This window comes from Oenanthe melanoleuca, chromosome 27 (genome assembly GCF_029582105.1).
Source record: "Oenanthe melanoleuca isolate GR-GAL-2019-014 chromosome 27, OMel1.0, whole genome shotgun sequence".
Classification (NCBI taxonomy): Eukaryota; Metazoa; Chordata; class Aves; order Passeriformes; family Muscicapidae; genus Oenanthe; species Oenanthe melanoleuca.
Window position 1 is genome coordinate 1,620,982 of NC_079360.1, and position 27,899 is coordinate 1,648,880.

Sequence of the window (27,899 nt, forward strand, 5' to 3'; positions counted from 1 at the left end):
CCTCCTAATCTGAAGTTGGATGGGTCATGCTCTACTTGGGTTATCAGGAAGCTTCTTAGTATTCAGTGTTTGCATGATCTGCCTGCAATTGCAGTTGTTGCAGAATCACCAGGTTATTTAATGCTGCGAGGAGAGTCCTTAAGCTGAGTGTTCCCTCTCACTCTCCAAGCTGGGTCTGATGCTGTGAATGCTCCCCGTGTGAGCTAAGAAGGGAGCTGCTGATCCTTCCAGCTGGCCCGTGGGCCAGCAGCAGTGCTGGGGAGGGCGGGGAGCAGGGGAGCAGCAGCAGCTCCCGCCCGGGCTGCGGCCCCGGAGCTGTGCCAGGTAAACACGGAGCGCTCCGGGAGCCTGGGGGTGTGTGATATCTCCAGGCACAACAGGTGGGGCTGGTGCTGGGACACAGGTGCTGTTCTGTTGGCACCGTTTTTAACAGGTGCTTCAACCTGCAAGATGGGAAGAGGAGCTTCAGTGACTCTTCCTGCCCTGCAAATCTGTTCTGCAATGCCATTTGGAGCTTAATCTCCTTTATTGGACTCATGTGATTCAATTTGTGCACGTACATTCTCACAGGGAGAAATGAATGGCTGTCCTGATGAAAGAGAGAGACAAAATATTTAAACTTCTAGTAACATTTTGAATAATTCAGGTGAATGATAAGCCAAATCTGATTATTTGTGTGATGCTGTTTCGGGTGTGTTACTCGGCTCCCCTAATTGCACTGGGTCTCTCCATGGCAAGGAAGAGATGGTGATTAGCAGTGATTGAAGTTTACAGGAAAAACAGTTTATGATGATTAGAAATAATGGCTGTTTCTGTAATAATTTATTCAGTATCTCTGCATGGGGATCATTAGGCACGCAGGCAGAGCAGTGAGGCATCTGCAGGAGAGGGAATGGTGGGAAGCTGTGTCTGTAGCTGGTTATGGACCTCTTGGGCCAAGTGCACCCCTGGAAGTTCACTGGCACTGTCTGTGGCTGGTTAGAACTAGACCAGGAATTAGTTCCCAGAGGGATCTAGAAAGACCAGGTGATTTCTGTGCCTCGTTGCAGTGAGTGTCAAGCTGTGGGTCCAGCACAAGCTGCATTTCTGCCTGTGTCTGCACAGCTGGAGAGCTGCATGGGGCTGGGAGCAGGTCAGTGCTGCTGTGGCAGCAGGGCTGCACACACCCTGTGTGTGTGGGGTGCTCATGTGGGTGTTGGTGAGGATCCCTCAGCAGAGACACTGGTGTGGTTTTCTTTGAGGAATATGTGATGTGTCATAGCTGAACTTGTGTAACAGTTCATGGTTAGAAGTCATGGCTGTTTTAGAGGGTGTCCCTGGTGTAACACACCCATTTTTGTTCTTCTGCTGTTTGGGGCTCCTTTGGGGCAATGTTGCCTTTAGCCCATGAGAGCAGGCTCTGCCCTGTTGGCTCCTCACAAGAGATTCCCTTTGTGTAGTGTTGGAAATGGTTTTGGATTCTCTCAGGTACTGGATGGGGTCTGACCCTGCAGAGTGGTAATGTCACTCTTCTCAAGAGCCTGACACTGAGCACAGGGTCCTGCTGGCATCTGGTGACAGCAGGTGTCCAGTGCAGGGGTGCAGCAGGAGTGGGAAGGTGCTGAAGGACAGACAGACTGAGTCCCTTGGTGTTCTGTGCTGCCAAAGGCATTGCTGGCCTAACCCTGCTCTCTTGTGCTTCCTACAGCCAGCACAGAATCCCAGACTGGTTTGGGTTGGGAGGGACCTTAAACCCACCCAGTGCCACCCCTGCCATGGCAGGGACACCTCCCACTGTCCCAGCTGCTCCCAGCCCTGTCCAGCCTGGCCTGGGACACTGCCAGGGATCCAGGGGCAGGAGCTGCTCTGGGCACCCTGTGCCAGCCCTGCCCACCCTCACCCTCCTTCCTAACATTTAATACCTGAAACAGCACTAGCCAGTCAATGACATTTGGCTTATTATTTGCTTGAATTATTTAAAAACACTTAAAATGTAGACAATGTGGTTTTGGGGTGGATGGTCTGGTAGGAACTTTGAAATAATGGGAGCTGGGCTTTATGTTTATGGGTTAAAGCTGTAAGGTGATTTCTGATAACATATGGAACCAGCCTTCAGAGATGCAGGCGTTGTCAGGCAACTAAAAAAAGTTTATGAATCAACTTAGTTCCTTCTTGCAGCCTGGTACTGTTCCTGCTATCATCATTTAGGGTTTTTTTTAGTGTTTCCTAGTGTGTAATATGAAGAAATGTGATTTTAGCAATGTTTCAGGGAAATGGGAGAAAACCCTGAATCTCAGTTTCTGTGATCACTTCTGCAAACTCATAACTATCTTGAGAAATCATCACAAATCAACTTGTGGCCTGCTTTCAGGACTTCTGCCTTGCTAAATTATTTAAAATAAAGTCACATAATTTGTTAAAAGCTCTAAAATTATTTAGAATAAAATTCTGATGACCATGTGAATATTTGTGGCCCTGGGATATCTGGCCCTGTCACCTTTGAGTACTTTGTTTCTTGGCTCAGTGTTGCAGAAGCAGTGTGTCCTTAGCTTGTGCTTAAAAAGTCACTGCCAAAGAGAGATACCAGTGCTGCCTCTCATCTCCAGTTTTTGGGGTGCTGGTATGTCACACCTCTTCTATTATGTGGACCTTCCAGAATAATTAAACTTAGGTAATAACTTTTTGTTTTAGTCAGAACAATTCTTTAAAAAAGTCAGAGAATCTTTTAAAGTGTGAATTTAAGTATTGCTTTTAAATTTTTTTTTCCCCAGAGCACAGCAAGATCTTCTCTTTTCTTCTCCTGGTTTGGGTTCTGTGCCTCAGACCACAGAGATCATTCAGGAGAAGACCCTGAGGCTCAGGATAAACCCTGACTGAATTTGGAAGAAATTCTGGCATAAAATCAGATCTGCTTGAGAGCACAGAAAAGCAGTCCCTAGAAAGTAGTGGCACTTCTGTTTTGCTGAATTATCCACCAGGCAGGATGTAGTTTCAGTGTGGTGAAATTACCATTGATTCATTTTTTATTTTACATGAAAACAGCTAAAATGTAAGTCCCCATGCCATGGAGTGATGTTTTTTTGATCCAGGGTTGGTGAACATGTTCAGGTGCCCTCACATGTGCACCCTGTGGGGGAGAGCTGGTGCAGTGACCCCCCTGAGCAGTGGGACAGAGATCTTGGGAACTGCAGTGGCTTTTGGGGGATGAGGTTCAGTCTGGGGCCCTGCACAGTGTGTTCACATCAGGGAGCTTCTGTGGCAGAGAGCAGGGTTTTGTGGTGGAACCCCCATATTGATGGAACCCCCATATTGATCATCTCCAGAAGGTTTTCAGACCCCCAGGTATTGAAGAGCTGTGTTGGAGGAAGCCTGTGAACAGAAAAAGCCAAACAAGAAACCCAGTTGCTAAAATTAATGGGAGAGTTTCTGGCAGTGCCCTGGAAGTGTGTCTGAGGCAGCTGATTGTGCTGCTGCTCATAAAGCAAGGCTGGGTTTGCAGCTTCTCAGGCTCTGCTCCTCCTGTGCAGGCACGTCCTGCCCTCAGGGAGGTCAAAGGTTTGAAGTAGGAAAGGATTTAACATGTTTCTCTGGTCTCCTGGGATGCAATAAAGCAATGACCTTCTATAAAAATATCTGGAGTAATTGATGCCCTGGAGTTGTGTCATGTGCTTTTTCTGTAAAAAATAGAGCAATACTTGCAAGCTGCTGCATCTCACTGCTGGTGACTGGGTGGTGTTTGGAACATCAGAGTCCTGGGAAGTTCAGTGCATGGTGCTGCCCTGTGGCAGGGCTGGGCTGAGCTGTAAATCCTCAGGGACAGCATCCTGGGCTGTCACAGGGCAAATCCTAAGGGATTTTTAACATTAACATGTATTCACATTGTCCCTATTGCCCTTGGGTAACTTTTCTAAATAAATGGGTGTCCTCACTGCTCACGTGGCGAAATCCTGTGACTTGCATCACAAACACACAACTTACTCTGGTGGGGTGGTGCTTCATTCCCTTGGCATTTTTAAGAGATGTTTAGATGCAACACAACAAGCAGCAATTCCCTGTAATTAAATTTTTAATCATCCTGGCCTAAGAAAGGAATGTGAGGCAACATCCACTCAAAAAATGGATGTGTTAATTAAAATGCATCCTGGGTCATTATTGCATGATGGGAAGGTGGAGCTGCTGTTCCTGCTGAGCTGCCAGGCAGCAGCTCTGTGGTTCTGTGGCACAGCAGCTCAGGTACAGGTGTATTTCCTGAAGTCACTTGCTGATCATATTGTGAAGAGCTCATCTGGAGAAGGACATCTTTGGGCAGAGCAGCCTCTGTAATTTGACTGTAGATGCTCTGCTGTCCTTTAGCACTCCTTTCTTCTGCTCTGTTGGATGAGGCAAACCCCTGGAACTCTTTGTTCTTGGGACTGTAAATTGTCTTTCTCTTGATGTTGGCAAATGCTGGCAATAGCAGAGCTGGGTTCCCAAAGCTGTGAGCACCTCGTTAAGTGCAGTAAACAACCTTGGAGTGACAGAGCCGCCCCTGCAGATCTGAGTTCATTTGAACTTTGCAAACAAAGGGAAGCAGCAGTAAAACCCAGTATCCTTTAATTGTGGAGAAGCCCTTCTGCCCTGATAAAGTGGCTCTGGAGTGCCAGGATGGGCAGTAATATCTGGATTCAGGCACAGGGCTGCTCTGAGAGAGAAACTGGGAAACGTGGGAGTGTTTGATAAAGAGTGTCTGCTGTTTGCTGCTGTCTGTGCTGGGGGAGAGAGGGGAGGTGATTCCCAGCCTGGGAGTGGCTGGGGTTGGGAAGGAAGGATCCATCTCATCCAGGCTTCCCTGGGGCTGCCTTGGTGGCAGTGTTCCCTGCCTTTGTCAGAAATAGCAATATTAGCTCTGATATTTTAGCTTCCCAATGCATTCCTCTTTAAGAGAAGAAAATTGGTATTTTTGAGTTTGTTGTCGAGAGAGAATGCAGCTCCTTCCTGAAGAGAATAAAAGCTTCCAGCTAACAGAGGTCACATGGAGCAGGGCTGTGTGCTCCAGGGAAAGACCTATCTGGCCAGGCCTGTTGGTCCAAAAAGTTCCTTGTAGGTTAATCTCCTCTTGTGGCTGCAGAAATATGGAAGCTTTATTCAGTATTTTTTGTCGTGTCTAGAAAAACCATCTGCAAGCTACTAAACTTAGTTAATTTTTGAAATTATTTAGAACCACAACATTTAGGACAAGTTGTGTTCCTGAGTCTGGTCCCTGGTGGTGACAGCATGTTGTCATTCCTTTTATGAATATTACAGAATTGTAATATTTAGAGGAGCCTTGTTTTGTCTTTCCTTTGTCTGTCACAGAGCCAACTTCCCCTCCAGGTCAGGGATCCACTCTTACCTCTCAGCCAGGAACCCTGCTGGTGTTGCTGTTTTATGCCCATTTCTTGTGTCCTTGAGTTGTTGCTCAGCTCTGTGGTGTGTTATGGGTGTGGAGAGCAGGCACAGTCCTTGGGCTTCCCCTTGCTGGGAGCTTGCTTGGTGCTGAGGCAGCTCTGCAGCTCATCCTGCTGCTGGAGGTGCTGGGTGTCCCCTGTGTGCAGCCAGGGGTGTTCTGGTGTCCCTTGGGTCTGGAGACCAAGGCAGAGCTGTGTGCGTGCTCTCTGTCAGGAGCACACTCCTGGATAATGAGGAGGATCTGTGAGTCATCATGTCAGTTCCCTGGTTATCTTCAGAGCTCCTTTGACATCATAATTCTTCCTGTCAGTATTCTAACTTCATTTTATCAGACTGGTGGTGGTGAGGGAGTGTTTGATTTGGAGTCAGTCGTGCTTCCATGCAGCCCACAGAGGCCTCTGCTCGGGCTCTGGGGAGCGTGGACTGAGCTGCTTCCCAGGAATTCCACCTTACAGGTGCTTCTCTGCCCTCTTTGGTCATGAGGCTCTGAGCTCAGAGAGATTTAAGTGCCCAGAAGCTGTTACAGGAAGGCTTGGGTGCTTTTTGGAGCAGGGATCCCCATCTCAGTGCAGCTGGCAGTGGGCTCTGCTGGGGAAATGGAAATGTCTGGTACCCAGAGTTGTCATGTTTCCTAACACTCCTCTGCCAACACCAGAAATTCCATCTCTGTGCACCTGCACATACATGGGACGTGTATCTGTGTCTGACTTACACAAAGGAGAGTTTTAAACATACAATTTGAACAATATTTGTCTTGTACAAACCATGTGAGAGCAGGGCACAGAACCAAACCAGCCTCGGCCTTAGAGGCTGTTTCATAATCTCTTGCTCAGCCTTAGGAAATGAGTTCAGATGTCTTGGATGAGGAGCATCTCTGCTTAGCACTTAATGTTTCAGCTCTCAGTACCAGCTGTCAGCAGTGCACTTCAGTCATTACCACCACCTTAAATCTGTGAGAAACATGTTTTTCCTTGGCTTCCTGTACCATCAGCTTTAATGATTCACAAGAGGTGAATTGACAAAACACAAACCGTGTGGTTTATGTATGTGTGAAAGTACCCAAATAGCAGCACCACTTTCTGGGCTCTGGCAGGGGCTTGGACTGGATGATCCCCAGAGGGCCCTTCCAACCCCAACTGTTCTGTGATTTTGTGAACACGTGAGTTTCTTATTTTCTGTGGAGAAAAATGAGTCCTTGCAGCTTTGGGAAAAAAATCTATGACAGATCAAATGTTATGGTGATTGTTTCTATAATGTAGCTGTTTGTTCTTCAGGGTAACTTTTCTTTGTAAAAATAAAATCTGTCAGCCTCATTAAACCTCCTGGGTTTTGAGGCAAGTTTCTGCTTTGTCACAAACCCAGGGGCAGGGTCCTTCACATTTGTCTCTCAGAGTGAGATTTATCATTGCATCACATGGTCTTGTTTTCCTCTTGACAAACAAGGAATGCCAGAGCAGGCTCTGCACAGGCCAGGTTTGATAGCAGGTGCTGCCTGTCTGATGCTGGATGCTGTAACTGGGAATGTTTAGCAGTGTGCAGTCACTGTGCTGTCCTTGGAATCTCCTCTTGCATAAACCAGAGCAATACCTGGAGGCAAGGAAGATTCTTTTGCCTAATTTAACCCTAATTTTCCTTCTTTAAGCCAAATCTATCAGTGTTGTGGACGTGGGTGTAACAGCAGCCTGTGAGGGTGTGTGGTCACCTCCAGCCTGGCAGTGCCAGGGGGTGACTGCAGCAGGTGGCAGCTGTCACCTGCAGGAGCTTGCTCTCTGGTTTATTAGAGTTGTCTTGGGTGGTTGCCAGCCAAACCTGCCAGTTTGCTTAAAATTAGTTTGTGTAAATCTACCTTGAGAATCCAAGGAATACTCACAAGTCCTTTTCTGCCCCAATACCCTGTGTTAGTGCCACAGTGGGTGTGGGATGGCAGAGGGGAGAGGGGCAGGTTCTGGGAGTGCTTATGCTGCTGTCCTGGGAAGCTGGAACCCAAAATGCAAGAGCTTAAAGTGTTCGTGACAGCAGCACCACTGGCATATGCCAGCCATGTGTTCCAGCCCTGGACTGCTGCATTTGTGCCAGGAAAGCTTCCTGAGGAGCAGCCTGTGCCTGTGTCCTGGCTGTGACAGCTCAGCTGCTTGACAGAGGCGAGGATCCATCCCTGGGAGCAGCAGCTCTGGGGTGTGAGCTCTGTGGGGAGTGCAGGTAAGAGGAAGCACTGTGTTCCTCCTTCCTGCCTGGCTGATTTCCAGTTTAACTGTCCCCTCTTCCATGACCAGATTTCCTCAAGTTGTCCCTTGCACATTTGTGGATCTCTATGGCCAGGAGTGACAGCCCTGTCTTGCAGCTGTGTGATGTTAAAACCTTCTCAGAATACAATGCTCTGAAGATTTGCACAATCTTGAAGCTTGAGGAGGATGTAGGGAGGGCTGGGAGCAGAGATGCTGCCTGAAATGTTGGCCATTGCCAGGGAGAGATGGGCTCCTCCCAGCAGGAGGAGCAGGAGGATGAGCTGGGCTCTGGGTGCTTGGCACAGCCGGTGCTGCTGTTGCTGCAGCCGTGTAATTTCAGGTGTCAGACACCCAAGGATGTTTTGCCATCACCTCTGCTCAGCTGCAGTGTTGGAATTCTTTCCCTGCTGTTCCTGCATTTCCTAGAGCACGTGTTCCCAGTGCAGGCAGGAGCAGCAGCTTGGCCGGGCGCTCGCTGCGTGTGGGAAGCAGTTCGTCACCGAGGATTAAAAATGCACTTGAGGACTAGTGCTGTAAAAGGGTTTAATCCAGGAGCTCTGTGTCCACTTTCCTCCAGAAATATCCCCTGTAATGCCTTTATCAGGGCATATCCTGCACAGAACTGTGCCTGCAGATGGGAGGAGAAGTGATAAAATGGTGAATGTTTGCTGTGGAGTGCCCCAAGCCAAGGGGCTCAGCAGGCAGCCTGTGTATCTCATCAATCCACTGACGTCATATATTTTATTACACAAACATTTCAGTCTTTTATTACACTCACCATTGAACATTTGAGTCTTTTATTACACTCAGCATTCAGGTAGATAAATCTGCTTCAGGCCTGAAAATGGAATTTTTTTTGGTTGTCACATATGTCAAGGGCAATTGAGCATTATTCAGTAAAAGTAATGACTTGATCCTTGTCTAAATAGCAAGTACTTGAGATAAATCACATTGTGCCATGAAAGTTGATCTGAACTTTAGAGCAGGCTGGCTGCAGGCCACACTGGAGGGGAATTTCTCTGGTTCTTGTCCCAGAGGGGCTGGGGGAGGAAGGCTGAGCAGGGCAGTAGCTCCTGGGAAATGATTTAGATGTGTGTGTTGGGATCACTGTGCTTGCTGCTGGGATTTAAGGGTGTCTTAAGAGAAAATCCCTCCTGAATTACTTTTAGCAATGTCAAATAGTTTCTGTTGCACTGCCTGCAAATTTGTATCTGACAAAGGTAGCTGTGCTTTGATTCTCAAAATCACACCTTGGGGGGCAAGTTTAGCTTTTCCCCAAATGAAATTTCTTCAGTCCATAGCTAAGGGTATAAACATTCTGCCTTTTCCATGTCTTTCTCCACTTCTGGAGGCATTTTGATCCCAGTTTTCATCACTGAGCCATTGTTTTGTGGTATAATTCTGCAGGAGCAGGTGGGTTGGGGGTGTAGGATGTGGCTGTGGTCCCTCTGCTGTGCTCCCCCCATGCTCCATCCTGCCTCATGATGGGAATAGGCAGCTTGGGCTGGGAGTGCTGCTATTTTGGTTTTTAATTGCTGATTGATGAGTAACAGTGGAAGGGACAAAAATGAACAGACACTCTTGAAAAAGGATTGGTCCTCTGACATTAGAGAATAAAAGGAGAGGGAGGACTCCCCCACAAAATTTGTTGCAGTAATTTTTTCATAGTGATAGGCTGGAATTAATTATTTTACCTACTTTTCTTCTGTGTGTTGTGGATCTGGGATATTTCCTATAGAGTGGAACATATTCACATGTGATATTTCTTTTGAGAAGTGATGCAAAGGGATTATGGGGTTGGATAGCAGCTGGCTGAGGTTAAACCTTCCTGTGGACTCTCAGTGCTGCCCTGTACTGCACTGGGTGAAGGGGTTTATGCAGAATGGATATGCTGAAGTTCCAGTTTTCTGACTTATGTTCAAGGAGGAGGGAAGGTCACATCTTTATCCCTCCCTTGCTCCCCACATGAGCTCTGTGACCCAGCCAGCAGCATGAGGCAGGGTTATAGGGGAACTGCTCTGGCTCCAGGCTGCTTTCCCTCGGAGCTTTCAGAATATCCCAGTGTCCTGTCACTGGGCAAGAAACTCCTTCCAGGGATTGCTGATTACCTGCTGCATTTGGGGAAGCTTCAGAGTGCCAGGGTTCACCTGCAAGTTAACAGTGTTTGCCTTGCAGGCTTTCTCCCAGGTAATTTTAAAGTATTTATGTAGGTGGGGTAGAAATGACAAAGTGCATAATAGTCCCAAAATTCAGAGCTTTGGGATACAAGTACCTGTGACACATGGAAATGTTTGGAGGAACCTGGAAGAGGAGCCTGTTGATACCAGTGGGCTCTCAGAATGTGCCAGGACTCAGGGAACCTGTTTTGTGCTTTGTGGTTTTGCAGAAATCTTGGGACTTGGCTTGATAAAGGACAAATAGAATTAATTTGACATTGTTCCAACCCTCTCTTGCAGCCTATGCAGGCAGCGAGGTGTCCCACTGATGAGCTGTCCTTAACCAACTGTGCTGTGGTGAACGACAAGGACTTCCAGTCTGGCCAGTAAGTGTGCATTTGCTCTCCCAGCTTGAACCTAAAAGGAGTTGTTTTCAAATTTGGGTGGAGGGGAAATGACATTTCAGGTTTGGAAAGGTGAACACAGCTGTTTGATTAACAAAACTTCAATGTCTTTAGAGGTCAGAACTTTCAATGTGGCTCTTTGTGGAAGTGGGAGGTGCTGGAAGAAGGGTGACTGGTTTTCTTTCTTGGGAACTGCATCTGCTTAACAAATAGAATAATTATTTTAACAAAGTACTTTTTGCAATAATTTTTGTTTGTTTTGGTTTTGCTGTAGTTCCTGTTACTGAGTGAGAATATTGGAACTATTTAAAAAATGTTTTTATTATTTTATTGTGCTCCTTGGGGCATCTTCTCACTTTCACATCATATGGGAGTGCTGAGTAGAGCCAGGAGAGCTGTCTGTTCTTCTCAGGGTTTTCATGCACAAGAACAAAAGGGAGAAGCAGCCAGAGTGTGGGCACAACAAATGGGATTCTTTAATTGCAGTTCTGGGGTGCCTGATGGAACCTGACTCTGGGGTTTACTTCTCTTAGGTGGAAAACACATGAATTTTTCAGCTCAGCCCACACAGAAGGGTTTTGTATTACAAGAAGGCAATTCACAGACTCAGATTCTTTGCTTTGCTGCAGCTTTAGGGAAGCTCTGACAGATTTTAGTATGTAGGTTGTAGACAGAAGTCATTAATTTCAGCTGAAAGGGAATATCACGTGCAGCACAAGGCAGAAGGGCTTGGGTTTGAAAAATGGGAAAAATGTCCAAGCAGATACTGAATGATATACCCAGACCTTATATAAAATACCTGCCCCAGGTGTACTGTGCTGAGGGTGGGGGCACAGTGGTGCTGACCTGCAGGGATGTGCTTAGGGCTGTCTGTGCTGTCAGTCTGCTCTGATCCCTGGGACCTGTCCTGGTTCTGCAGTGATGAACTGAACTGTGTTTTCATGACTCAACTGGAGTATAAAATGCCAAAACCAAACAAAACCACCCCCTAAACAAGCAGAACTTTTAGAGTCAGAAGGAGGCAAAAGTGTCTTCTTGGGCAGAAAAGTGTCCTGGTCTTTTCAAAGTATGGTTTTCGCCAGGTTGATTTTTTTTTTCCAAAGTAATTGAGTTACAAAAATACCTGAACTGAGCATTGTACCTCATGCATTATAAAAACTTTAATTTCCTCCAGTATGGATGTCCTGGAGGGAGCCAGCTGCCAGACCTGCAGCCTGCTGTGTTCCTTTTGCCTCCAGAGCCCTCTCTCCTGGCACTTGTGGCAGCGTGCAGGGAGCAGTGCCCAGGATGTGCTGGCTGAGCAGGCTGCAGTGGTTCTGGCTGTTCTGCTCCCCTGCAGCTCTTTATTTCTGGTGCTCAGACAGCAGCAGGGTGTGTTTGGTTGGGAGCAGTGTCAGGTGCTGGGCAGTGCTGGGGCTGCAGCTGCTGCTGCATTGCAGGTCCTGGAGCCAGCCCTGGCTGCAGCTCCCTGGCTCAGCTGCTGCTCTGCTCAGGGGGCACAGGGGGCTCTGTCCAGCTGCTCTGGGGGTGTAGAGCTGGAGTTTGCCCTTGGAGCAAGGAGCTGGTTTAACCCCAGGCTGCTGCTGCTGAGTCAGTGCTGCTGCAGGAGTTCACACGAGGCCATGCACTGTGTGAGCCCAGTGTGGTGTGCGGGGTTTGGGAATGGCACCATCCTCAGTTCCTGTGTCCTGCTTTGCCTTAAGGACTCCTGGTGCAGTTTGGAGAGGGAAGCCAGTTGTGACAGGCAGGCTGGGAGGGGGCAGCAGTCAGGGCAGGCTGTCTCAGTGGCAGTGTTGTGTTCCTGGCTGTTCCCTTTCACTGGGAAGCCCATCCCTCTAGGCCAGTTGGGTTTTCTGAGGAGCCCTTGCTGTGGGTTTCCAAACATGCTCTGCATGGGATGAGATCCCTGCTGGCACCTCCACCCTGATCCCTGAGTCATCCCCTCCCTCACACGAGCCCTGCTCGTGCTTCAGCAGCAGAAAAACTGGTGCACTCACAGCTTAATTCGTGCCTGGTGGAGTTTCTCTTGTTTTGCTCAGCCTGGCCAGCAAACTTACCAGCAGTTTCCTGGGCCCAGTTTCCTGGAGCCCTTCCTAAGAGCTGGCATCACATGGGTTGGATCTGACAGTTCCAGATGAGGATTTACACATGGAATAGAGCAGCAATTCCACCTGGGACAGCTCTGGGAGCTGCCTGGCCCTGGTGATTTGTTGTTCCTTTTGTTTGTGTATAAGCAGAAGCTCTTAATGAGGTTGAGATTTCCCCCCTGTGTCTCCATGAGCTCTCTGAGCTGCTTCCTGGTGAACATCAGTGTAGGAAAATGCATTTAGTTTTTCTGCTATTGCCTTATTTTGAGCATTTGTAATACCTAGGTTTCTTATACCTTGTTGGAAGCTGCCTGCTCCTGCAGTCTTTAAGAAGAAACATGGTTGTTCCTGTGCCTTAGTGAGATTTTTCTCACAGAACCTGTTAGGATTTGACCTTTCCTAGTATTTTCTTTCAGAAAGATGATTTTTTTCCCCACTTTTTTTTTTTTTTTTTTGTTTTTTCTTCCTGGCATCTGTTTGTCTGTTGTCAAGCTCTGCTGTCTTTCTGCTTTGCTGGAGATATTTTTGGTGAATGAAATGCTCCAGCAAAGTAATTGGTATCAAATCTTTGTGGATACTCCTCCCCAATATTTTTACCAGATATTGTCATTTTTGTGCATTTTGGGTTTTTGAAGTGAAGCCCAGTAGTGATGGAGTTTATTTCTTCCTGCAGAGATGCCAAATCTCTACATGTTGAAGTCACTGTTGTGTGCACTGCTCAGGACCCATTTGGGGCTTTAAAAAGCTTTAATTTTGGGTCTTTTCCTGTGCCATGAGCTGCTTCCAGTCAGGTGTTGTCATAAAGAGCATTTTGTGGTGAAATATTTCAGAATTGTAGCTGGAACTTGTTTGTGGCCTCCAGGCATGTTTCTCTGCTGCTCTGCAGTGTCACAGATTCCTTTCCACTTGGCTGGGAGTCAATACTAATTTGGATTGCTCAGGGTGATATTGTGCTGGAAAACTCCCACTTTCAGTCCTGGGCTCCTGGACACTTCTGTGCTTTACCCATGCTCAGTTTGAAATGAGCTGTCCTTGGGGCACTGTTCCATCCAGGGAGGATCCCTGCCTGTCCCTGCTGCTGCTGCTCTCCCTAATCATGAAGTAACCCAATGGTTTGGGCTGCAAGGGGACCTTGAAGACCATCCACTTCCAGCCCCTGCCATGGGCAGGTGTTGCAACTATGTTGGGACAGACTGGACTGGCACCATCACCAGTGCTTTATGTGCTTTGTGCCTTCTTTCCTCATAGGCAGCTCCTCACTGCACTGTCTCCTTTCCTTATTAGCTGCTTCACTCAGTACTGACTCCTTTTCTTACAGGCAGCCCCACAGAGCTCTGACTCCTTCTCCTCTCTGCATGACTTGTAAACCCCAACCTGTCCCTTTCCTGACCACCTTACCCTGACTGTCCCTCACACAACATCTCCTTACCTTATCTGTCCCTTGCACAGCCAGCACACTCCATCCCAAACTGCAGCAGACTCTCAGTTCTAAGCCCCACCTGCAACCAGCTCTTGCCTACTGACCCACTCTTTTATAACAGCCATCCTCATGGGGCAGGCAAGGCTGTCTCCACTTCCTGGCAGCCAGTACAGCTGTAATTCATTGAGGAAAACTGCCTTCTGCACTATCCTAAACCATCTTCCCACAGGCAGGGACGACTCCTCATTGTCCCAGGTTGCTCCAAGGCCTGTCCAGCTGCCTGGCACACTTCCAGGAACAGGGCAGCCACAGCTTCTCTGGGCACTCTGTGCCAGTGCAGCCAGTTCCTGGCTAATGCACCCCGAGGGGATCTTACCCATGTTTGCTGCAGGGATGTGCTGCTGGCTCCTGTTGAGCTCATTGCCCAGGGCTTCTTGGCCCCCAGCCTGCACTGCTGCATGGGGCTGTTCCCTCTGGGTGGAACACTGCAGTTTCCCTTACTGAGCTTGATTGGGATCTGTGGAGTTCCCTCTGAGCAGCAGCACAGCCATGTGTGTCCCCTGTGGGCAGGCTGGGGAGCTCTGTCCCTTCAGCTGCACAGGAGTGAAGGGGTTAAATAGTCTTGGCCCCATGTGGACTCCTGGGGTGACCTCCTGCAGTGGAACTGGAACATCCCAGTGACCTGCACAGCTGGATTTGTACATCCCAGTGACCTGCACAGCTGGATTTGTACATCCCAGTGACCTGCACAGCTGGATTTGCAGATCCCAGTGACCTGCACAGCTGGATTTGCAGATCCCAGTGACCTGCAGCTGGATTTGCAGATCCCAGTGACCTGTACAACTGGATTTGCAGATCCCAGTGACCTGCAGCTGGATTTGTACATCCCAGTGACCTGCACAGCTGGATTTGCAGATCCCAGTGACCTGCACAGCTGGATTTGTACATCCCAGTGACCTGCAGCTGGATTTGCAGATCCCAGTGACCTGCACAGCTGGATTTGCAGATCCCAGTGACCTGCAGCTGGTTTTGCAGATCCCAGTGACCTGCACAGCTGGATTTGTACATCCCAGTGACCTGCACAGCTGGATTTGCAGATCCCAGTGACCTGCAGCTGGATTTGCAGATCCCAGTGACCTGCACAGCTGGATTTGCAGATCCCAGTGACCTGCAGCTGGATTTGGTGCTGTTGGCTGCAGCCCCAAGTGCAGCAGTTCAGCCTCCAGCCCCTGCCTGCCCAGTCTGACTTGCAGCAGTGTCTGAGGGTGGTTGTGCCAGGCCAGGTTTGCTGGTGTTGGGATAAATGCAGCTCTCCCTTCAGCCCCAGAGCTCACCATTTCATTGGAGAAGCTGTTGTGCTGGTCAGGATGGATTTTCCTTTGTAAATCCATACTGACCCTCCTAAATCCGTGCTCAGAGTGGCTCCCAGTCACTTTCTTGTGCTTTCATGTGTTTGGCTTCCTGGATTAGTTGCTCCATCACTTCCCTAGGGGGTAAGGTGAGGCTGAGCAGCCTGTAATTCCTTGGATCCTCCTACCTGAAGGCAGGAGTGACATCTGCTGTCTCCCAGTCTTCATCAATCTTCCCTGGCTGCCATGCAGCACCAATAAATGCCTTGTTCTCCTGTGTAACATTTGTATGGAACTTCACCACCTACACCAGGTTCCTGGATTTATCCTGGGGCAAGGGAAGGGTGTCCTGGCAGCTCATGGGTGGTTTTGGGTCAGAACCAGTGAGGAATCAGTGTCTGCCTGAGCTGGGAGCTGTGTTGTCACTTGGGTGTGTTGAGAATGCTTCTGACCCTGCCAGGCCAGCAAGTGGCACAGTGCCTGGGGGGTTTGCAGGTGGCAGCTGGCTGTGGCTCCTGGTTTGGGCTGCCATGGCTCCCAGTTTGGGCTCCAGTTCCTCTTGTCTCTCAGGGCCATATGTTCCTTCCTGTCGTGTGCCTGGAGCTGTTCCTCACCCAGGATGGAGCCAGTGCAGATCCTCACTTGGATGCTGCTGGATTGGCTGGGCATGTGCAAGTGGAAGTGCAGGGAGCATATGTGCATGGAAACTGGGCTGCAGGGAGGGAGGAGAGCCAGCATGTGGACAGCTCCCCCTGCCCTTCCTCACTGGGTGCTTGGTGAGGGGTAAAATCCCATGGAGCTGGGCCTTGTGTACCCCAAGGGTGCCCACAGTGCCAGCAGCTGTGAGAGGAGGATGAGGGGAGCCCTGATTCCACCATCAGACCACACAAATCCCAGCCTCTTTGGTTTTGTTTTCTCATGCCAGCAGGCTGTCTGCCTATCACATGATAAGAGCTATCAGGCATAGTCTGAGGAAAGCTAGAAGCAGCTTTTGAGTATCTTTGTTGCTGACAGCTTCAGTTCTGAGTGTGACAGACAGGCACATGTCATGGCTGCTGCTGTGTCTGCTCCTGACTGCTTGCATGGCTCTGGTTTTGTAACTGGAATCATAGAATCATTGAGAAAAAGGCCTAAAGGCCTCCCAGGACATGGACTCTGATCTGTGCTCAATGCCCACCTTGTCCCCAGAGCACTGAGTGCCATGTCCAGGCATTCCTTGGACACCTCCAAACCAGGGATGGGCACTCCAAACCTCCCTGGGCAGCCCTTGCCATGATGTTCTCCCTGATCTTCACTCCAAACCTCCCCTGGCTCATCCTGAGGCTGTTTTCTCTCATCCTGTCCCTTTTCCCTGGGAGCAGAGGCCAAGATCTCCCATCCTGGCTGCCCCTCCTGTCAGGGAGCTGTGGAGTGAGAGGGTTCAGGCTGAGCCCCCCCAGCCACTCCTGGTGCTCCAGCCCCTTCCCCATCTCCATTCCCTTCCCTGCACACATCCAGCCCCTCTTCCTTGCAGTGAGGGGCCAGAGCTGATGGAGCACACTCCAAGTGTGGCCTCACAGGGACAGTCCCTGCTGGCCACCCTGTCCTGATCCAGGCAGCTGCCCTTGGCCCCTGTGCCCAGCTGGGCTCCTGTTCAGCTGCTGCTGATCAGCACCCTCTGCTCCTTTCCAGCACTGATGCTGTTTTTCCAGGCACACAGATTCTGTCTGAGTTCAGGATCAGTTGTCACTTGTGCCAGGAGGAGCAGCCCCAGGGCCTGTGTGATTTTACTTTTTGTACAGAAATGTCTCCCACTTTTTTCTACTATCAAACTTCTAAACAATCCACTCAGATCCCTGGGCTTTGCATCTACTTTTTGTTGGCATCACAGCTGGGGATAGTGTTTGGATGGGGGTAAAATATTGATATTAATTTGGTGGTAATGTGAAACTGGTGTTGATTTTTAGCTGTGGCAGCCACAGTGTTTGTGGTTGTGGTTTGATTCTCTTTCATTTGTACAGTGCAATCCTGAAGTAAAGAGCTACTGGGGGGATAGAAATATTAATTTTTGGTGCAAAGTCTTGCAGGTGGCTTTGAGATCACATTGTAGCAGTGAGGGTGGTGGGCTCTGTCACCCAGAGATAAGCTGGAGTTTCTTTTGAGCTCTCACAGCACTGAGCAATGCAAAGCCCTCCTGGTACACATCAAAGTAAAATTCTGATCTCTTTTGCAGGCATGTTGTGGTGAAGACCTCTCCCAACCACAAATACATCTTCACACTGAGAACCCACCCCTCAGTTGTCCCTGGCAGCATTGCCTTCAGCTTGCCCCAGGTATGGGATGCTTGGACTTTCTGCTCTCTACAGAATAAGCAAAATCTCTTTTGGGATCAGGATTGAAGATAAGTTCTCTAATTGGAATAAATGCATGCTGCAAATTTGGTTTCTGCCAGCAAAAGTTCAAGAAGACTTTTACTGCAAGTGAAATGTCTGTGCTTATATTGCTTTGATATATTTTTAGTGCATGGTGGGATAAAGATACTGGAAAAGGTGTCATTTAACCTTTTAAAAATCCACTAGAAATAAGCTATTTGAAAAAGAAAAGCCCAAGCAATATTTGCCCTTCCTATTGAATCTTTATTTTTCCCTGTTTTCCCTTGACTTTAAAGGGTTTCTTTGGTGTGTTTTTCATTTTTAAGACCTGCTGGAAGTTTTATTGACTACATTCAGTCATTGCTAGTATTTTTAGATGAAAAGTGCAATGAAATGCATAAAAAAACCCCAAACCCCTTTGTCTCCTCTTTCTTAATTAAGTCATCATCAGATGTTAAATGATGGTTAGAATAAATAATGAGTATAATTAACTTCTAATCGAAAAATGAACCTTGTAGCTTTTTGCTGCTCACCCTGAGTCTCATCCATGAACCTGCAGCAATCATTGTCTCTGTGCTTTCCTGTCTCCCTGCCACTGACTGCTCCAAAGCCCAGTCTCACAGATTTAAGCTCACTTTAAGTATCAAAAGGCCACAGTGAGACCCCCAGAGCCTCCTCCAGGCTGAACAACCCCCATTCCCTCAGCCTGTCTCCACAGCAGAGCTGTTTCAGCCCTCTAAGCATTGGGTAGTTACTGATACTGGGTTTTAATTCCCATTATTTCCCAGAGCCTTGGATAGTTGCAGTCAGAGTCACACCAGCTGTGTGTTTACTGTTCAGGGCTGTCTGTGCTCTGGTGTCCTCATCCAGGACATGTTTGTTGTACATTCACATGGAGTTCTTGATCACCTTTATTCTGTGCTAATCTTGACTCTTAACTCTTAACACTGAAAGCTGTGAAAAATTTTGTGTCCTGAGAGCCTAAGACATGAATTGCTGCCCAGCAAGGACAAACCTTTAGCAGAAAGCAGCCAAGTGAGCATGGGGGTTGAGCTGTATCTGTTACCACAGAGGAGATCCTGGCAAAGCTTCCCCCAGAGGGTTTGGCCACTGCCCAGGCTCCCAGGGGATGGACCTGGCCCTGAGGCTGCCAGAGCTCCAGGGGAGTTTGGACAGCACTGCCAGGGATGCACAGGGTGGGATTGTTGGGATGTCCAGGCAGGGCCAGGAGCTGGGCTGGATGTTCCTTTGTGGTCCCTTCCAGCTCAGGATATTCTGTGCTTATTGTAGAGGCTGTAAAAGGGGGAAATATTCACTTTCTAAGCAAAGTCATTGTGTTCCTTCTCCCAGACAAAAAGACAAATACAAATGACCATAAACCACAGCTTTTCAAATGTGATCTCCCCAGAGCTGTCTGTAATGACACCTACATGTGTCTGTGACTGGTGCCTCTGTTTGATATCTGTGAACACACTGCAGCAGTCTGTAACACAGCAGCAGCCACTGGGAAAACCCCATTTTTGCAATCTTCAAGCCACAACTGTTGGAACTGTAAAGGTTATAGATTTTTGTGTCACATAATTCATGAACCATTTCCCACTTCTGCAGTTCCCTGCAGCACAGATCTTTCTAAAGGAATTTCCAAGGGACCTAAAGGATTGGAGCAGTTTCATTCTTACTGGTTCTCTTGCTTCAGGTAATATTGTACCCTGGAGCACATTAGAACAAGCTTTTAAAATGCTCATGGGGTGTGTGACAGCCATTCTGGCACCTGTGGAGTACTCAGAACCTGGGCTTTGGTAGGAAATGAGCAGAAGGACAAAAAGCCCTGTCCAGCACCACAACTTCTGCCTCCAGGATGGTGGGGAGACCAGTGACATGAAGGAGGTTGGACAGAACAGCCTTCTGAGGTCACAAGATAGAATTATTTGGAGAGATTATTCAATGCTTTTGACTTGTTTCCTGTTAATTTGGGGGTCTTTGGATATTCCATTCTGCTCCTTTTTTCTGCTGCTGAAAATTCTCCTGGGGATCCTGCTCCTCTGGGTGAGGAGGCTGCCTTTGAGAGGGGAGGTGTTCTGCAGGACAGGGGTTTGTGTTTGTTCTGCAATTCCACCTTCTGCAACCCTCTCACTGCTGAGATTATTAAGCTGGGGCTGGAGAAGGAGCCTCTGCACAGGGCTCAAAGCTAAGACCAGTGTGGCTGGAGGAAGGTAGAGATGTCCTGCTGTAACTGCTGTGCTGAACATTTGTATTCCACTGGGAGAGGTGCTGGTGCTGCTCCTTGGGAAGCCCCAGTCTGTTTTATTGTCCTGTATATAATTTTCACAGCATTGATGCATATTTTGGGCTGAGGGACAGGGGTTTGTTCTGCAGGGTGGGTGTTCTGATGTTTTTCTCTTGTTTTGCAGAGAAAATGGGCTGGCCTTTCCATTGGGCAGGAGATTGATGGTGAGTCAGTCAGCAGAGCAATTGGGACGTGTTTGTAAAGCTGAATTCATGTTTCCATCCTGAAGGGAAACTGAATTGGCAACTCTCAGAGCTCCAGTCCTTCTCCAGGTGATGTGAGGCCCTCAATAGTGAAGGAGCTGCTCTCTTCTCTGCAGCTTTTGTGCAATTAATGTTTTCCAGACCTGGGGGACAGTTTTGGCACATTCTCCAGACACCTACTGGTGTCTCAGCCTGGCTCTGTGAGACATCAGTGCCCACATGCAGATGTGAGCATTGAACATGTCCTGGATAGCCTGTTCTGGGTCTCTGGAGAGCACTCCCACTAACAGAGGACAGCTTTTCTCCTTGGGGGATTTCCTGGCACCAGCATTGGAATGTCTGGGGATGTTGTAGTGCCAGGAGCACAGCAGTGTGCCCTGCAGTGCTGAGCTTTGGGAGCAGCACCAGGAACATTCTGCAGCAAGGTGAAGGGCCAAGTTGAATTCCAGTTCCTCTTTCAAGTCTTCCTGGAGCCTTCCAAGCCTTGGTGAATGTTTGGAGGAGACCAGTTAGCTCTTTTGTCACTTTGTGCTGTGTGTCACTATTCCCTCTGCTTTGGATCACTGTCAGGTACAGGTGCAGCTGTTGGAGCTGTCTGTAGCTGCTGGAATGCTGACCTGACTCCTGGCAGCAGCCTGTTACAGTCTCCATGTCCTTTGCTGCAGCAGGTCCAGGTGATGGATCACATTTGTTCTTTGGGCCATCAGGAGTCAGCTGTGTGCTCCTGCAGAGGGCAGCTCGTGTCTCCCTTGCTGGGATCAAAACCTGTTCACAGCTCTGCCTCTGGAGGAGCTCACAGTGGTTCCAGGAATTGCCTCCTTTGGGGCTGTGGGCAGAGCTGATGGCTGCATCCTGGCTCAGGATGAGGAGGGCTGAGCCTCAGGAGTGCTGTGGCTGTGGGTGTGAGGTGCTCCTGGGGAAGATCCCTCCTGGCTCTTTGTTTTCTCAGCTCCTGGGGTCTCAGCAGGTCCATGAGCACAAATCAGTCCTTGGATGTGAAGGATGTGAAGTCCCAGATGTGTGTGTAGGGACAGGCTGGAGTGGGTTCTCTGCCTCTCTGGATGTCTCACAGACTTTGCTTCAAAGCCAGGATTTTAACCTGGAAAAGGAGGCTGGGGGACACCTTCCTGCTCCATCCAGTGACCTGGGAGGAGTTTGGTCTCTTCTCCCAGGGAAAAAGGAACAGGATGAAAGGAAACAGCCTCAAGTTGTGCCAGAGGAGGTGTGGGTTGGATATTAGGGAAAATTTCTTCACAGAATGGGCTGTAAAGGCTTGGAACAGGTTGCCCAGGACAGTGGTGGAGTCACCATCCCTGGAAATGTTTGAAGAGCTGGTGGATGTGGCACTTGAGGACATGATTTAGTGGTGACCATGCTGCTGGTGCTGGGCTGATGGTTGGACTTGGTGAGGCCTTTTCCAACCCTGTTGATTCTGTTCATCTGTTATTTTTTTGCTAGCTGCTCTTGTTTTAACTGAAGAAGGACCTAAAACAGGGGAAGACTCATAAATTAATTTGTTTCTCACCCTTGTTTGGCTGCTGATCATGTGCCAGCTCACAGATCAGTGCTTTCCAGTACTCAGGTCTTTTGGGGAAAGATGCACTGCTGTTCTGTGTGATCAGCTCTTAGAGCAGTTTGTGACTGTCCTGGGCCTTGCTGTAAACCTGCCAGCTATGTGGGAGTCTGTGTTAACAAAAATAATGCACTGATTCTGTGCAGAGTGACTAAATGTCACCTGACTCTGTGCTGGGTGGAAGGGATTTGTGAAGGCATTTTGCAGGTAGGGAGAAGTTCACAAAGCAGTGATTTCCCAGGGCGGGTGCTTTGTCCTGTCTCCTGATCATGTGGAAGCTGTGTTCTACATGTCAGTGTAAATGCAGTGATGACACAGGAGAGGTTTTCCAGGTGAGTGGTTTTGCTGGGGGAAGGCAGGGGTCCCTGAGTGGATGTGTCTGTCCTGCCTTCCTTGCACTCCAGCTCTGTGTTCCCAGCAGAGATCCCAGCTGGAGCCAGGGCCTTCCCACAGCCAGGAGCTCCCTGCTGCATTCCAGCCTCTCTGGGGCATTCCAGGCTCTTGGAGCTGCTGCTGGCTTCTGCTGAGTGGGGGTTCCCTCAATGCTGGGTGGAAGAGCTGCTCGTGTGCAGCTGACACCTCAGGCCCACATTGTGACCAAATGCAGGGACTGATATTCCAGAAGCCGTTATTGACAAAGCCAAGAGGTTCAGCAAGGAAAAGGAAACTGCTCAGAGGTGACTGTGAGGTGAGAGGAGCTCCTGGTGTTTGCTTGCAGAACTAAAGGGGTAACCCTGCTGCCATATCCCTTTGGAAAAGCTCAATGCAGTAGAGCACAGAGCAGTCTAGTGTTTTCATCTGTATCCCTATTTCCTGGAAGATGTGTCTTTGGCAGCCCCTCCCAAGGTGGCCCATCCCAGGAGGGATGTTTGGTGTGTGTGCTGTGGCTTCTGCTAACACCTTCAGCAACAGACAGGCTCTCCTTGTTCACTTCATATGAGCAAATCCTGGAGCAGCCCATGCTGGGCTTGATTTGCCATCACACCTCAGCATCTGCAGGTTTGTTCTGGAACCATTCTGCTGCCAAGGACAGGAAATCACAGCTGGGATGAAGCACCTTTCCCACATTCCCCTTCTCCTGCTTCATCCTGAGCCGTGACTGCTCTAGCAGGAGACTTTGTTCTCCAGATTCAGAGCAAACCTTTAATGTTCCTCAGTCTTCTGGAGAGTCACTGGCTCCTGCTGCAGCCTGGTTTCTGGGCTGCTGGTCCTGCCCAAGGATCCCCCATGCTGAGCAGAGTCCCTGGAGTTGTGGATGGTGCTGCTCTTTCCTTTCCATCCTCTTTCCATCCTTTTTCCACCCTGAGTGGCCTCTTGTTTCCCACGTGTTGTACCTGTGGGATCAGGCTGGCAGTGACTGTGCCTCCCCTGCCCCTTGGCTTTCTGCTCAGGTGATTCTGCATCACTGAAGGAAACCTGGAAATGTCAATGCCCAAGGGCACCTCTGGGGTAGGGGCTGTTTGCTCAGAGTCAGGGATGAAGGACAGCTCTGTTTTGGGCTGACAGATTGCATTGCTGCATTTGAACCTGCAGTAATTCACTTTCTGCCTCATCTGGAGAAAAGCTGGGCAACCTGTTGCCACAAAAAACCAGTGATGGCCTCTTGTCACTGCCTTTGGGCAAGACTGCCCTTAAAGCTGCTTTTGGGCTTCCTAGAGAAGTGTCCAAACCCTTGGGTGGAGATACAGCCATGTAGGACCACAGCATGTCTGGATTTGCTTTCATTGTCCTCATCCCCCAAAGTCTCTGTGCTGTTTGAGCTGTTTTAAAGGTTTATTAAGGGATTTTAGAGCAATGCAGGATTTTCAGTGAAACTTTACTGCATTTTTGACCTTGTAGTTGAACATGGGTTAAGAGAAATAAGGATCTCTATCAGAAATAACAGATTCAGTTTTACCAAGTGAAACTCTCAAGGGAGGGATGTGTATTGCCAAATGTGTTTAATACACTGGCAGGACCTTGCTGTCTTTTAATGTGCTGTTTCTTGGCTTTTCTCACAGTTTCCTTGTACACTTTTGACAAGACCAAGCAGTGCATTGGCACCATGACCATCGAGATCGACTTCCTGCAGAAGAAGAACATTGACTCCAACCCCTATGACACAGACAAGATGGCTGCAGAGTTCATCCAGCACTTCAACAGCCAGGCCTTCTCCGTGGGCCAGCAGGTGGGCTGGGCTCTGGGCCCTGGGGCTGCCCTGGCTGAAACACCCCTGCAGCCTTCTGAGGGTGCCCAGAGCTCTGCCAAGGCTGACTGGGGGGCAGGAATTGTTCCTTGTGTGCAGGGTTGTAAAGGTGGTACCTGCACCACTTAATTAGTGACTTGTCTGCATTTTCTTCTGTCTTCACTCAGAGCCAGGATTAAAAACACAAAGGAGATTAATTTCTCGTGTTTGGGCTTGGTTGTTTATTAAATCTTATCTAAAGTACAGAGAGTTTTTCAACACTTCCAGCTACCAGCTAAAAGCAAGCAAAATGGAAGTGAATTTAGCTAGTTACAAGGTCTTTTAAAGCTAAGCAGTCCAATAGAGAAATAACACCTATATTATTGATACTTTTGACCCAATAACCAAACTTCTGTGACCCACAGTGCAGCACTAACTGTCCAACCAGAAACTACTACCTGAAACCATGAAGAAGAAGGAAGAAGAAGACAGAAAGAGACAGCACCCAAAATCTTCCCATCTTGTCCCAGACTTATTACTATATTATAAAACCCTCAAATTTAAAACCCTTCACCATGTGAAATCACACACCTCTAACTACTGACCTGTGACTTTAACTCCATCACTCAAATTTAGAAGCCCTCTCCAAGGCCTCACATCAAAAGCAGTGTTCTCCTGGGGGTCAGTGCCAGAAAGGACAGAAAGGTCAAAATCCCAGGTTTCTGGGATCCAACAAAGGATGTCTTTATGAAAAGTAACACCATTGTGACTCCCACTGAGAGCATGGGCAGAGGGGTTTAGAATCTGCCCCATCCTAAATCTGTGAGGAAAATCCCAGGGCTTGGGCTTGGGAGAGCTTGGGTCTCTCTGTGTTGTGGCCTGGTTAATGTGAGCATGGAATCCTCAACTCCTGGAATCTTTTGGGAAGTCACATTTGCCTCCATCTCTGTAAGACCAAGACAAACATGAGGTTTAATTCATTCTCAGTGGCCCCTCCCAAGTGCAGTGTATTTTATTGTTCTGGAAGTGTCCAAGGCCAGGTTGGACAGGCTTGGAGCAGCCTGTTGTGGTGGTGTGGAAGGTGTCCCTGCCGTGGCAGGGGTGGAACTGGATGAGCTTTAGGGTCCTTTCCAGCCTGAACTATTCTGGGATTCCATGATTTATTGCTGCTCTGTGGACCTAAGCAGTGAAACAGGGATGAAGTGTTTTCCTTGGGGACCTTGGAAAGCTGATGTCCCTGTAACTGAGCCTGCAGAGCTCTGCAGCAGATGGGCTTCAGCCCCTGCAAAGCTCTGTGATAGCCTCTGCTTTGCCTCCTTAAAACAGCTCAAGCTTGGTCTCTCATAGTATTTACACCTTGCAGGGTGTGACTCTTAAGCCAGTTGGAAATACAGACTCAAGGAAAGGAACTGTGCAGAGCCAGCCTGGTTTTCTGTGGGATGGACCCTACTTCTTGTTACATTCATTCTGTCTCTCATTAGCACTATTCCTGAAATGTCCTTGTCAAGCTGAAACACAAAAGATCTGAAAGTTTTGAGCTAAATTGTTCTCCATGAGTAGCAGCAATTACTGAAGTGAGAGGAAGATGTCATCAGATGATAGAGAGCATTGAGCTGGGGAGAAGGGGGGGAAATAGAGGATTTTCTTGGAAGGAGAATTTTTCTTTGAGTTTCTCCAGCTGACTTCATGTTCTGCAACTTTGGGTCTGTTGCTCTCACACTGGGGCAGGGAAAGCACATGGTCAGCACAGAGCTTTGCAGGGAAAAATCTCCAGGGGAGTTGCTGGGTGCTTAACTGTCTTCAGGCCTCTTTCCTTCAAATCTTACAGTCTTGTCAGAATCCTTTTTAGCTTTTTTTAATGAGAGTTGTTTTGCCTTTCCACAGCTGGTATTCAGCTTTAATGACAAGCTGTTTGGGCTGTTGGTGAAGGACATGGAAGCCATGGATCCCAGTATTCTCAAGGGGGAGTCTGGAACAAGCAAAAAGCAGAAGGTGAGCTCCCCAGAACTGCTGTCCATTCCTTGGGCTCTGCAGAGCTGCAGGTCCTGAGCAGGTCCTGCCACCAGGAGCAGCTCAGGTGAGCTGCCTTTGGAGAAGTCACACATCTGCCTCATCTGGCTGTGTCAGAGGAGACAAAGAGTATTTACAGTTCAGTGCAGTCTCCACTAAACTGCAGGGCTGGGGAGGATAAAGGAATAGCCTTTTGATCTTTAAATACTAATTCATGGAAACAGCCTCTCTTGAGTTTTTTTTTGTCTTCCAGATATGTCCGGTTTTGATTTTCCTTCTGTAGAAAGGACATGATTTTATTTTATCCTTTACTTACTAGATCTTGCTGAAATGAAATAGTTGGGTTTGAACTAAACCAGTAACTTTTAAAAGCCAGGTTGTTGTAGCTGGTGAGCTTCTCCTTTCAGTGGTGCGTGTTTTAGAGGAGGGGTTGATATTTTTCATCCTTCCCAGTGACTTTTGAAGTGGAGCTCTTGCTGCTTTTTCCTGCCTTCTGAGATGTGCTTGGAGCTACCAAAGGAGCAATCTGAAGCTGAATGTAGTGGTAATTAATGTAATTATATCTTCCCTTCCCTTTGCAGATCGAGGTTGGTTTGGTTCTTGGAAACAGTCAAGTTGCCTTTGAGAAAGCTGAGAACTCCTCTCTCAATCTCATTGGTGAGTTCCTGCACCCAAACAGAGAATTAATACTTGAGATCTGCTGCTTTTCAGGCCTTTTCATTGTCTCAAGGATGTTTTTTGTCTTCACTCCTGGGCTTAGTTTAGCAAGGCCAAATGGACCAGTAGATCCAGCAGACAGCTGCTCTTTGAAATATTTTAACTCTTCAAACGTCAGAGAGTAATGTTTGCAGGGACAGTAACAAGTCAAGAGCTCTTCCATTACATTTAATTGAAAGAGAAGGGGTTAGGAAATTGAGAGCTTTTTTAAATGTGTAGTCAAAATGTTCAAGTCCTGCCTGTGTGTGTAACTGCTTCCATGAGTTTATTCACACCCCTGGGAACTGTGATTTAAAGAGACATTTCTAAAACCTCAACAAAACAAATCTCTGTGCACAATATCACACTTGGCCATCAAAGAAATTGGGGGATAACTGGTGTGTCTTCCACCCATTCCTTTGGGCAGAGCCTGGTGTGGGGGTTGGGCTGGATCTGGTGTGCTCCCCTGGAGTCCCCAGTTTGGGTGGGGGGACCTGGCCCTGCAGTGCTCTGTGTGCCTGGCACTCTGGGAATTCTGGGGACACCTGCTGTTCCTCTGGCTCTTCCTTTGCTTGCCAGTGGTATGAGGTGGGTGACTCTTTCCAAGCTCCAGCTGCAGATCCCTGCCTTGCTGGTGGTGTGGTTCTGGCTGTGGTCAAGGCCAGACACTTTTATTTTAAATTTTTCTTGTTTTTCTTGCCTGCTTTGTTCCTTCCTCCCAGTCTGTGAGCTAAGGACACTCCTCCTTTTGCTGCTGCTGTTGCCCAGCTCAGGAGTGGCAGGGGCAGCTGCTGAAGGGGGCTCAGGAAGCAGTGAGGTTTGTTTCTGCAGCAGGCTTCACAGCTCTGCTTGGCTGGAAGTGCTCAGTGCTGTGAGTACTTGCTACAGGAATAAACCACCTGAGGGTAGCAGCCACTTAGGAAAGGAGAATTCAGCTCATCCAGCACTGCAGGAGGTTGTGGCAGGGGCTGAGGTCTGATGCTGCCCCCATTGGGGCTCAGACAGTGGGAAGGTGTGAGGCTCCTGTGTACCCACACCTTGCACCTCAGCAGATTTTGACCTGAGCACTCAGCCTGTGCTGAATCCCTAGCACAGCTCTGGAGCCTGGGTTGTACTTGGCTGTAATTAAGCATCCTGAGGAGGGTACAGCTGTTGATAGCAGCAGAGGAGACCTGCAGGGGCAGGGCAGTGAGTTCCACCTGTGACTGTGGCATTACACACATACAGTTCTCACTCTGCTGCCAGGACAGCTGGGGGAGTGTGAATAACCCTGTTCTCTGGGTTACAGCAGCAGGGGATTGTACCTGGGGAACTTCAGAGCCATAGAATGACCTGGGATCTCCCTCCTGGCACAGGGGCTGTGAGCAGTGGTCCTGTGGGAGGGCTGCTGGCTTGGGAATAGGGACCTTCCCCAGGATTCATTGTCTGCAGACAAGACAAAAGAGCTTCTTGTGCCTCAATTTACTTCTGTCAAATTGGTACTTCATTTAATCTCCTCATTGATCTGAGGCAGAGCTGCTTAATGTGCTTTGTTGGTCTCTGGGGAATTGTAAAGTTCTGAATAATTA

At 48.6% G+C, this 27,899-nt stretch overlaps 1 protein-coding gene across 2 annotated transcripts in view; it reads left to right on the top strand.

The window, feature by feature from the left end:
* Positions 1-27,899, top strand: part of NSF (N-ethylmaleimide sensitive factor, vesicle fusing ATPase) — a 73,278-nt gene that overhangs the window by 2,103 nt on the left and 43,276 nt on the right. For both annotated transcript variants that reach the window (XM_056512338.1, XM_056512337.1), the window contains exons 2-7: positions 10,088-10,173; positions 17,260-17,359; positions 19,810-19,849; positions 23,462-23,628; positions 25,510-25,617; positions 26,217-26,292. In XM_056512338.1, the coding sequence (XP_056368313.1) occupies positions 10,088-10,173; positions 17,260-17,359; positions 19,810-19,849; positions 23,462-23,628; positions 25,510-25,617; positions 26,217-26,292 (577 nt within the window). The remainder of the gene's footprint in view (positions 1-10,087; positions 10,174-17,259; positions 17,360-19,809; positions 19,850-23,461; positions 23,629-25,509; positions 25,618-26,216; positions 26,293-27,899) is intronic.